At 37.7% G+C, this 12,873-nt stretch overlaps 1 protein-coding gene across 2 annotated transcripts in view; it reads left to right on the plus strand.

The window, feature by feature from the left end:
* Positions 1-12,873, plus strand: part of uxs1 (UDP-glucuronate decarboxylase 1) — a 120,970-nt gene that overhangs the window by 107,294 nt on the left and 803 nt on the right. For both annotated transcript variants that reach the window (XM_061971054.2, XM_061971055.2), the window contains exons 12-14: positions 3,408-3,468; positions 4,282-4,339; positions 7,162-7,265. In XM_061971054.2, coding sequence (XP_061827038.1) covers positions 3,408-3,468; positions 4,282-4,339; positions 7,162-7,265 — 223 coding nt within the window. The remainder of the gene's footprint in view (positions 1-3,407; positions 3,469-4,281; positions 4,340-7,161; positions 7,266-12,873) is intronic.

Raw genomic sequence — 12,873 nt, forward strand, 5'->3', positions numbered from 1 at the left:
TTGTATGACAGAGTATGCACTATGGTTGTAATAACACACGATGTGCTGCATGTATCATAAACAATATTAAAGTGATTCACTTGATGGACAGTTGTCCATTTCGTCAAGCTGGCCGGGGACGTTTCCAGTTGATTTGGGCACTCCATTAATTCGGCATAACTTGGCTCAAAAGTTCCAGATTTGCAGCGTGACCAAGACGCACCGACCTCACTCTCTGGGCTTCCGTCTGCTCCAACGTCTTAACCACTTTTTCGTGCTCGCTTCTATAAGCAGCAGTTTATCCTCCGTTTGTATATTCAGCTTCAAAAACATAGGGTTGGGAATCCTCATTTGTCCAAAAATAGTCATCTTTGTTGTCTGTTACCAAGTCTGCTATGCTTAGAACACAGTCGCGCGTTTGCTTCCGGAAGTAGGTACATACATTTGTTGCCGGAAGTCGGATGTGCGCTGCTATGGAAACGGAAAAAATTGTGCCAGGGAAGGAAGTCTCGCTGTTGATTAAAATTACCAAAATCCAGGAAATATTGTACATATTGCATATTGTTATGAACGTGTCTGTTACTACATTATATATAGACTTACAGCGTGTATATTAAAATGTTGATGGAGGGTTTTGAAGTTGTTTTAGAGGCCTTTGAAGGCTACAACAGTGGCTCCCATTAGCCGCATCTTGAAAGCGTTTTTTTTAGCAAATTTAAAGATCTGCACCCCCAAAAAAGACATATGTCTTCTTGTCTCTCATAATGATTGTGAACGCAAAATTCCAAAAAGAAGTGCAGTTCCCATTTTGGCAAGCAAGTTGTTCTTGTATCTCATCTTGAAATAGAATAGGATCAGCTTTTTTTTATCCCACATTGAGGTAGTTTTCTATTTGCATTGTAAAATTTACATGCAGTATGAATACAATACAGTGTAGACAAGATAGGATTAACATGACAAATAATACAGTAAAAGTAGGAAAATAATATTAGGGCTGTCCAAGTAATGCGATAACGAAAGTTTTTTTTCAACGGCAACTATTTGTTTTATTACTTGATTAACATATGTCCTGTGTGAGCTTCAGTCCATACCGTAGCAGCAGCGTTCCAACTGATGAGTCACAGGAACAAATAGAGAGCAGATATGGACAAATAAAAAGTTATATTGAATAGCAAGTTTAGCTTCAAAGCCCTGGCTTGTCACTCTCTTTATAAGACCATAGTTATTTCCATCCACTGCTGAGTTGAGTTAAAAGTGTCACCTGAGTTTTAGCTGCTGCTAGAAGATCCCCATGTATTTTAACTTTGACTCACTGGTCAAGATTGCTAATGTTAACCAGAGTCAAAGTTAGTGTATGGCTCTTCACATCTCTATGTACTGCAGCACTGCTTGCAGGTCCAATGCGCACGATAGAATAGCTTTCTTTGCTCAGACGGCAAAGTGTTTCTAAAAGTATAGATTGAGGTATGGGGAAAGACGTTAATGGGTCTTTTATTCATGTTAGCATTTAAGCCAGCTAGCAATCATGCACGTTGGCTTGTTTCTCCGGGAAATGAGCAATATCACTCGTCTACGATTTGATAAAGTAAGGTTATCAATCACACTTTTACAAACATTTGAAATGTAATATTAAAAGTTTTATCATGATTTATCATAAATACGGTTATCATTACATGCCTACACCAGAAGGGCCGAGTCTTCCCAAACAAGAGACTTTATTGATTTCTCGTAGGCAAATATCACTAGCTATGACTCCTGCTACGCAAAGGATAGGCTGCTCTGTATTTGAAGTAAGCGCATGACTATATTGCGAGGTAGTTACACTTGCTGTCCCTCACGCAATGTGTATTGTGTGGGAACTCAGTACACTCCTGTACCGTAGCGAAAAATCCAATACGAATACCGTATTTTCCGCACCATAAGGCTCCCTGGCTTATAAGCCGCGCCTTCAATGAACGGCATATTTCAAAACTTTGTCCACCTATAAGCCGCCCCGTGTTGTAAGCCGCATCTAACTGCGCTAAAGAAATGTCAAAAAAACAGTCAAATAGGTCAGTCAAACTTTAATAATATATTAAAACCAGCGTGATGTGGGCGCGCATGGAATCGTATATCAACATGGACGAAGCTGCGTGAAAAAAGCCACCCGGCCTCTTCGCTTAAACTTACCTTAACCACTCGCTCATCTTTTCTTCATCCATCCCTTCGAGTTAGCTTTTATGATGACGCCGGCTGGAAAGGTCTCTTTTGGCAAGGTCTTCCTTTTGAATATCACCATGGGTGGAAGTTTCTGGCCATTAGCATGGCAAGCTAGAACCACAGTGAAGGATGACTTCTCATTCCCTGTGGTGCGAATATTCACCGTACGTGCTCCCGTTGTATCCACAGTGCGGTTCACAGGAATATCAGTTGCTGTGAAATAGTAATCCGTGTGCGGATGGAGAGATTGCGTCTTTTCATGAACCGGATCCCCTGTCGCTTAGTAGGAGCCATTTTGTGGTCTTTACAGATGTAAACACACACAGGAAATGAAACGTACGGTTATATCCGCGCGCTTTTTCTTCTTCTACGCGGGCGGGTGGTTGCTTACAGTAGAAGAAGAAGCGCTTCCTGTTCTATGGGGGCGGGTGCTTACCTTGGCGGTTGCTTGCGTAGAAGAAGAAGCGCTTCCTGTTCTACCGGGAAAAAAGATGGCGGCTGTTTACCGTAGTTACGAGACCGAAACTTTATGAAAATGAATTTGAATATTAATCCATATATAAAGCGCACCGGGTTATAAGGCGCACTGTCAGCTTTTGAGAAAATTTGTGGTTTTTAGGTGCGCCTTATAGTGCGGAAAATACGGTACATGTGCTGTTACAACCCTAGTGTTTGTTTTTATGTTTTTCTCAACACCCCTTGTTTGTTGAAAATACTCCCTCCTTTGGTAAAAAAGGTATTCCAAAAAACACACATGCAGAGGTAGTCCTTTGACGTTTTCTGAACTGAGGTACGCTCTTGTCTTACACATGGTGACTGACATAGTGTCCGATTTATTCTTGGATTCTGCCCAAAATGACCTTCGGAGCTCTGAGCTGATCTCACATGTTCCAAAAAGCTGACATGGACAGAAATAGTTGGCCAGCATGCAAGAGGAACAAACACATGCTGAAGCTCACCTGACCTTTTAAAATTTAACTTTGTCATGACCAAATAAGGAACTGGTGTTAATTACATGATTGTGTGTGTGTCTCAGGTGTGGAGGGTCTAGTATTGTAGTGTTTTCACAGTCCTTTATGTATGTTTTCATAGCGAATACTAGCAAATGCAGTGAATGTTATTTGCACTAAGAAATAATCGGAGAACCAATGATTTGTGTGTGTGTGTGTGTGTGTGTGTGTGTGTGTGTGTGTGTGTGTGTGTGTGTGTGTGTGTGATTGGACCTACAGTGACCTGGTGAACGGCCTGGTGCTGTTGATGAACAGTAACATCAGCAGTCCTGTTAATCTGGTGAGTTTCTCTTTCTAAAAAATAAAGTTTGTTTATTAACTCTAAACCCTTACCCTCAGATCTCACCATAACCTAATTATACACTAATCCAACCTTGACCGGCCTAATCATACCTCCCAACCACTAACCTTAAACCCTTACATAGCCCTAATCAAACCCAAACCACTTTAAATCCTAGTCCTACCTAATCCAACTCTACCTACTTTTACCTAAACCACTTTAAACCCTATTCCTACCTGAGCCACTTGAAGGGTAGCATAGGAACCCCAACTCTAAATCCAACCCTCTGTTTACCCTACCTCTAACCCTAAACCCTGACCCTACAGTTCCAGCTCAAATGTATTGCCCTACCGTTATCCAATCCAAACCACCCTAAGCCTGACCCTAAAACGGTATCCAAATCCAACCAGTAATATTACTTACATTTTTGTGCTTTCTGCTCAGCCTTCTTCTCCACACTTGGTTTAGAGGACTATACACCAATTGGCACTTAGCTTTTCCCTTAAACTGATAGGAGAATTTGGACACCACCTGTTCGACATGAACAGGCAAAACTGAGGCCCAAGGGCTAAAGAGATTTAGCCTAATACTACTACTAACCTTAACTGTAATTCTAACACAACCCTAACCAGTATCTTACCCAAACCTATGCCCTCTTACAACTAAACTTCAACCCTACTCAAACCCCCTAATCATTACCCAGTCTAGCCAATAAATTTTGGATTCGGAAATCTTGGAGATAGTTTATCCCTAAGATGTGGACATGCATCTCCATGTGTGTATGTACAGTTTTTATGTATTTTCTATCTGCAGGGTAACCCTGAGGAGCACACCATACTGGAGTTTGCTCAGCTCATCAAAAGTCTTGTCGGTAAGCTGTCGGATCGATCAACATAGTTGTCATTCTATGTGTCTGTACGATCTTTTGACCCCCACTATCTCACTGCCCCCCCTGCCTTCCTGCTTATCTCGTAATGTCCTTCGCCTATTGTGCGTTCCTTGTCTTTGCACCTTCCTCCTCCTTTGTTCATCTTTTGGCGCCTCTGCATTAAGATGCTTCATGATTGAATGATGAACATATTCTGCTTTGCTGCCATTAAATCATGATATACTGTTCGACTACAATGATGAGAATGTTAGCTACATTGCAAGGGCAGCATGGTAAAATGTGGTTTTGAACAGCAGAATAAAAAGACAAATAATGACCCTCAGACATACAGTATAAGTCAACGCTCTATTCCTCTATCTATATTCTCCACATGTGGAAGTGTCCTTGAGCAGGATACTGAACGCCTAATTGCTCGTGATGCTGCATCATCAGTGTGCCTTGCAGCTGGCTATTAGCTCTCTACATCTGCTGCCATCATTCTCGTGTGATGTAAAGCCTGTTGGAAAAAGGTGGAGAGACTTTATGGGAGGCTGCGAGTGCAGCGCATCATTACACAAAACTCTTGATGGCCTGCTTCACACAAGACAAAGTTGCCGGGCAACGGCCCGACTTCCCCACTCAAGTAGCATGTCACGCTACTTGGACTTACCCACTCGAGTGGCATATCCCACTACTTGAATCTACAAGGAAGGGTTTATTTCATCCTTCATTCAAATACCAACAATCATACTTTGAGTGTAGTTCATCTGTTGTTTGCATGCTAAGCTACTAACCCAAGCAGTAGGCGTGTTTTAGAAATGTGTTTTAGAAAACTCAGGCATTAGATCACCACTGAATAAGGACCCTTTACTTTCTTTACACCGCTTTTGTAATGTTTATGCAAACACGCCAGATGTAGCTGTGCCCATAAGCACTTGGCTCGGAGGCTGCCAGTGAAACACGTTGGATATCCGCCTCATTCTGTCCTTATGAATGCAGTGGATCTTTTTGGTAATGCCATCTTTTCGGTATATTCATTACCAAGGAGGCTCTAATAGTACTCAGAAGTAAACTAAAGACCTCTGCCAAGGCATAGTACTTCTTGTTTTTGCAATCAACAGTGTACACTCTGACAAAAACGGTGCAGAATATGGTAACAATTGGCCTTTTAGAATGATGTTATCGTTACGCTTCGGTTTCTGGGACAGGAAAAAACATTTTTAACATGTCCTGTCCTGCTTCTCAGGCAAATCATATTGTTGATGTAGATGTGTATATCTCCTATACAGACATTCTTTACAAAAGAGAAGTGTGAGATACTTCTGTTGTTGCCTTGTTTGTATTCGATTTTATTAAATGGAGGAGTTAGGACCAAGAGACAACAACAACAGAACAACATCAGCAAATACGATATGTACGGTACACATTTGATACAAAAAATTATAGCAAAGAACCAGTTACTGAAGTAGATAGTAATAACACAGAAATGACAATGAACATTATTGTACTACAAATAGAACTGTAAAAATACCAATAGCAATAACACTACTGATAATGAATAATAATAATAACTACCCCTATAATTAATAATACAATTGCTTTGAATGCAACAATACATAGATGTAATACTCAAATTACAAAATACATGTGAATTAGTAAATTATATTTATATAGAGCTTTTCTTTAGAGACTCAAAGCTTTTTACATAGTGAAACCCATTATCTACATTGAAGCTACATTTAAACCAGTGTGGGTGGCACTGAGAGCCGGTGGGTTCAGTGTCTTGCCCAGGGACACAACGGCAGTGAACAGGATGGCGGAAGCGGGAATAGAACCTAGAACCCCTCAAGTTGCTGGCACAGCCGCTCTACTATCCGAGCCAAACCGCCCAATATAAAAGAAAGCAGAAAAATGGAGGGGAAGAAAGAGGAGAGGACGATCATGTAATGTCGTATTCGTCTTTTGGATTTAGCTTTTTTGCAGTCAGCAGAATGCACTCTGAGAAGAAGGCAGTAGATGGCCTTTAGATGATGGGGAACGCCTCTTTTGTTACATCATATCTGACTGTGCTAACAAAATAATGACCCCTAGAAAAATAGCTTACATATTTCCTGTTATTATTGCACTTGAAAAATCAATTCCTAAATGCAATTTGCAGTGATTGAATGTTGCATTATTAGTACACTTTCACTTGCTATTGTTTTCTTATTTCAATTTGCATTTTTGTGACTGTTTTATTAATATTTCAAGTTTAAACTGTCCAAAGTGGTTTATTATGAAGACAGAAAAATTAGTTACAATTGTATTTTGTAACACAGCTGAGACATTTTCATTAAGTGCAGATCGGATCGCAACGTGATTAATCAATTTAAAACCTCTACAGACTTATATACTTGTGTTACACCACATTTTAAACATTAAATGACTTTATAAGGCCACTTGTTTTGATATGCCTGTAGTAAATATGAATGGAAATACCTAAATGGAGGGATTTTCTCAACAATTTTGAGGTGAGATTAAAAAAAGATTAATGAATTACAGATCATAATTTATCTTTTGTTTTAATCACATGTCCGCACTGGTCTTTAAATGACATCACTGTTCCTATTGTTTCTGAGGCAGCAAGTACATTTCTATAGTGACTAAAATCTCCAAAACAGAATATGAATTACCCAAAGTATAAGTATATTTTCCTGATATTAAGAATAGAAGGACAATACCATTTGTAAACCCATCGTTGGGCTTTTATATAAATACATTTTATAGTATGTTCTCATGGAAGCCTTTAAATCTTCAATCTCAGTCTATTCTGTACACTCCCACAGTGAGCCAAAGTCAGATCCAGTTCCTACCCGAGGCCCAGGATGACCCACAGAGGCGAAGACCCGACATTCGAAAAGCCAAAACGATGCTCGGCTGGGAGCCAGTGGTATGGAACACACACACACACACAAACATATCGATACACTTTTTCTTATTGCATTTATATGCATACAGGGTTTTCGTGGGTCATTAAAAGTAATTAAATTGATTTTTCAAAAATTAGGGCCTTAAATGGAATTAAAAAGCATTAAAAAATTAATACAATTGTACACCTTGGCTGATAGTCAATTAATGGAACAATGAATGAAATGTCCATGTGTGTTTCTTTTCTTCGTCTCTGGCTTTCAAACTGAATACAAGAGGTCTCAACACAGGTTTCAACACCCTATTGTCATGACAGTAGAATTAAATGTACACCCACTTCGCCTTGCTAGTCGGAGCTCACTAGTGAAAAGCACAACGGGAAAAAATATGACGGCAATGAAAAAAAAGGGTTTATTGCATTGTTAATATTATATTTTATGGTTACAATAGTGTCTAATTTGGCAACAGTTAATCTAAACATTTCAACTATTCAGTGATGAGGTGGCGACTTGTCCAGGGTGTACCCCGCCTTCCGCCCGAATGCAGCTGAGATAGGCTCCAGCACCCCCCGCGACCCCAAAAGGGACAAGCGGTAGAAAATGGATGGATGGAAGATTATCATTGTGAAATGCTTACAATTTTGTCTTTATAGACAATTGTAGGCTATTGACTATAATAGTAATCTGCAGTAGAATATAGGCATTAAATTGTTTTAAGTTGCATTAAAACGGCATTAAAACATTCAATTAGATTTGCTGATACCTGCAGAAACCCTGTTATACTTTTCATTTTAGTTAATTGACTGAAGTTGACATAATTTTCTGTATGTACGTAGACAAATTAATATATCATTAGAAACCTCCAAGTATTTTCTTAAAGCAACATATGAGACAACTTCATTAGCAGCATCAGATATTTTCAAGTTGCTATCACCACTTGCTATCACACTTAATTAGCTTTTTCATGTGATGTGAAGCATTTGCTACAATGTGTTAATAACTACAGAAGTTTGAGCAATATTTGTTTAGTGACTTTACCCTAAAGAAAAGTTGCATCATTTTAGTACAATAAAAAATGTAACATTTGACAGTGACAAAAAAGTGAGTCCAACTCATAAACTGCCTCTAAATGGAAGAAACAATGTTATTTGCATTTTCTTAGTCTTGGTTTTAAAAAGTGACTGTTCGCTTTGAAACCTTAAGAAGTCATCATAAATCTCAAAATGAGCTTAGTTTTCAAGTGTCTTCTTAATAAGTTGCGCCTGCAAAGACCAGAGCTACCAACTCTTCTAGATTCTGTGGGAGCCTCACGGAAATTGCCTATGTCTACAGACATCCCGACTGGGTTTAAACATCTTCAGACTTAGATTTTTTTGTGTGGATATGAAATTCTATTATCTGACCGGACGTTGATTGGGTGACAAGGAGGTTGTCGTTCCACAATGTCCTGATTGAAAAAAACACATTACTGTCGACAGTAATCTCGCCAAAATCTCAATCTTCTTTCACATTCTGGATCCCTCTCTTTTCCTTTTCTTCCTAGCGTGCTCATCCAATCACCAGTGAGGACAAGGCTTCACACGTACAAAACTTCACAATTTAAAATAATATGTTCACACAAACATTGCAAAATGCAGATTTCCCCCACCCCGGTGTGTTATGCGTATTTTGTCAAATCAGAAGCCTGCAAAACCCACCCCAGCTGGCTTGGTCCTGCATTATAACACCTCTATTCATCAATGTAGTAACACATTACATACTCGGCCAATAAAGCTGATTCAGATTCTGATATTACATGTACAATGATGTGTACATTGTCTTTAAAACATAGCCCAGAAAACTTGAATGTTTTTTGCAGGTTGACTGCTGCACAAAATGAAAACCTCTATCCTTGTTCTTCTTGTGGCACACAGGCCCATTTTTGTGGCCCTTTACTTACGGTAACTTCATAGTTTAGTTTAATTGGAACTAATCTACCCTGGCAGGCTAATGGGTAAATATAGAATGCCCAGCTTGAATTCGACCAGAAAGAACACTAACAACAATAACGGTGCAAACAGAAAAACACATTAGGCATCTTCCTGTAAGCAAGCGGAAGTATTTGACTCTCTCCTTGGAAACTTAAAAGGGTCAAAACGTACCATTTTAACATTGCACCCACATGCCTGAACCCAAGCCAGCCAGCAAGCCAACCGGCTCCCACAATTCCATTCCACTTCTCTTTAAAAAGAAGTGATTAAAACGTTTAGAGCTCTGTGTTTGTATTTATTATTTCTGCAAGCAACAGCGTGCACACTCAAGAACAAGTTAGAAGATTGCAACAAATGGCCATTTTAGTGCAGGGAGAACGCTTCTATTGTAATTAAAACTAAAAACAGAAAATTAATTTCCTAAAGGTAAAGATAATAAAGATTTTGGTGCTCCAAATGCACTTTAAACATTTTTGCAACTGGCAACATACACTCTGTCTAGAAAGAAGTAGCAGATTGCAATGAATGTTTTTGGCAGGGGGAAATTTTTGTTGAAAGAAACGTAATTTTTCAAAAATCATGTAATGTCGTATTCGTCTTTTGGATTTACCTTTTTTGCAGTCAGCAGAATGTACTCTGAGAAGAAGGCAGTAGATGGCCTTTAGATGATGGGGAACGCCTCTTTTGTTACATCATATCTGACTGTGCTAACAAAATAATGGCCCCTAGAAAAATAGCTTACATATTTCCTGTTAGTATTGCACTTGAAGAATCAATTCCTAAATGCAATTTGCAGTGATTGAATGTTGCATTATTAGTACACTTTCACTTGCTATTGTTTTTTTATTTGAAAATTGCATTTTTGAGACTGTTTTATTAATATTTCAAGTTTAAACTGTCCAAAGTTGTTTATTATGAAGACAGAAAAATTAGTTACAATTGTATTTTGTAACACAGCTGAGACATTTTCATTAAGTGCAGATCGGATCGCAACGTGATTAATCAATTTAAAACCTCTACAGACTTATATACTTGTGTTACACCACATTTTAAACATTAAATGACTTTATAAAGCCACTTGTTTTGATATATACTGTATGTCCATCTTTTGATCTGCCTGTAGTAAATATAAATGGAAATACCTAAATGGAGGGATTTTATCAACAATTTTGAGGTGAGATTAAAAAAAGATTAATGAATTACAGATCATAATTTGTAATTTGTACATGTATAATGACTTAAGGCCTACCAAAGCTTAGTTTCCTTCTATTGGTAGATAAAGATAACACATTTCGTCACATGGTTAAAACCTCAATCGAAGATAAACTTTGTCCGGCCATTGGTTTAAACCATCCCTGCAGGCACAAGACATTGATACAACATTGATTATACATAAATATCCTTTAAAACTGACTTCAAAACAACGGTTCAAAATAGTTGTATTTGAAGATTGAGACAACGTTGATGTCTAATATTGGATCCACTTTATTGGTTGGGAAATTACCAAATTTCAATGGTCAAATCAATGTCAAAACCTGACATTGAATAAACGTCACCAAAAAGCATACTGTTTCAACATTGTATGTGTGTTGTAGAATATTTGTTTGGAAATGACGAAAATTCAATGGTCGAATCGTCAGAACCCAACATTGATTAAACGTCATCAAAAAGCATGTCGTTCCAACGTTAAGTTTGAAACTACGGTGAAAATTTGTTAAATTAGGTCTAATGTCTTGTGCCTGCTGGGATAGGACATAATGTTGCACATATCTTATTACACAGACCCAAACCTCCGCTCCACTCGTGCACTGAAAGGGAATGTATTCCTGCCATTCATATATTGTAGATAGAAATACTGATTGGAGTGTGGACTTGAGAAATCCTGTTGACCGTTGCCTGCTGGAAATGTTGAGTGATTTGACAAATGTTGAGGGAGATAGCACCTTCTTAGAGTGGTAAGGAGTCCTGCAGATAGTGCCATCCAAACTAATGCCGTCAAGCAATTTGAAAAAAACGCAATTAATTATGATCTGTAGTTATTTGTAATTGATGTACCGTATTCTCTAATCTTTAAGCCCTCAACTTGAGGTATTTATACTTAAATGAATTACATTATTACAGCACCTAATAAAAAATTGTGGAATCACCAGCCTTCAAGGAGGTTCATTCATTCTGTTTAATTTTGTAGGAAAAAAGCAGATAACATACATGAGACAAAGCTATAGTCTTTTCAATTGGCAACTTTCTACCTTTAAGAAACACTAAAAGAAATCAAGAAAATTAATTGTGGTAGTCAGTAAAAGTTTCAAGCAGCGGGAAATGATGAAATCACTAAATCCTGATAAAACGTATGGAATCTAAAAAAACACCAACACATTACTAGTACCGTATTTACTGGACTGTATAGTGCACCGGTATATAAGGTGGACTTCAATTAAGCTGGAGGAATATCTCAAGGATGATCAGTTGAAACAGGATGCTCCTGGCTTAACTTTTGAGCTTCATGGCAAAGGTTGTGAATACTTATGTACAGGTGATTTCTTACGTTTTTTTATATATAAATATGCAAAAAATTATTTAAAAAAAAAAAAAAAGTGTTTTTACATTGTCATTATGGGGTATTGTGTGTAGATTTTTTTGAGGACAGCAATGAATTAATTGCATTTTGGAATAAGGAGGTAACATAACAAAATGTGGAAAAGTGAAGAGCTTAGAATACTTTCAGAATACGCTGTAACTGCTATCTTTTAACAGATTGTAATCATGGAACATAACTATTCTTTTTCCATGAAAACTGAAAGGATCTCCACACTTACTAATTGAAAAACAAGAAAAATATTGTTTGGGTGTAATTGTCCTATTTTAGAAAACAATAAGCATAATCCTCAGAGCTTTGATGAGTGTAAACGTGTTAAACTGCCAATATAGTGCTGAAATGCAATTACATTTTTTGGGGGCAGTTATATATAACATGACAGATATTTATAAAATACTTTTGTGTGAACTTAATATAGTCAACCAAGGCCTGTCTACTTTCTCTCTCATCCAGCTCAGTAGGCACTGTAAAAAATATTTTGTGTCTAATTGTCTACTGTATCGAATCAATATTGTCACAAATTACTGACCTATTCAAGCCTGTAAATACCTTAACTCAAATTCCACTCTCCAACTTTATTTTTATTTTTTTAAATACTGCATATTTTGTATTTTCCTATTACAAAAAAATCTGATAAAGATAGATCAGAAGTTGTTAAAAGATTTCAAGTAAAAAAAAAAATATATATATATATATAATAATAATTGTATTGCTGACTTATGACACTTTCATGAGTGGATCCCTTTTGGGTCCTGAGATTAAGTGTGTATAGTCCATCTTAAGGTTGCACAAGGGTTAACACAATTACACATATGCTAATTATGACTAATTAATGGCATGATATTTTGACAACTCTAATCAAACCACTTTCGATTTAAGTTGTCAAATAAAGCAGCAAAACAAAATCTGCGACTCGGCGGGGATCCACTGTAGTACATTTTGGCACCAAGGCTTTTTCATGGGAAGTGATAAATAGATAGATAGATAGATAGATAGATAGATAGTACTTTATTGATTCCTTCAGGAGAGTTCCCTCAGGAAAATTTTAATTCCAGCAGCAGTGTA

The sequence above is a fragment of the Nerophis lumbriciformis genome, linkage group LG13 (genome assembly GCF_033978685.3).
Source record: "Nerophis lumbriciformis linkage group LG13, RoL_Nlum_v2.1, whole genome shotgun sequence".
NCBI lineage: Eukaryota > Metazoa > Chordata > Actinopteri > Syngnathiformes > Syngnathidae > Nerophis > Nerophis lumbriciformis.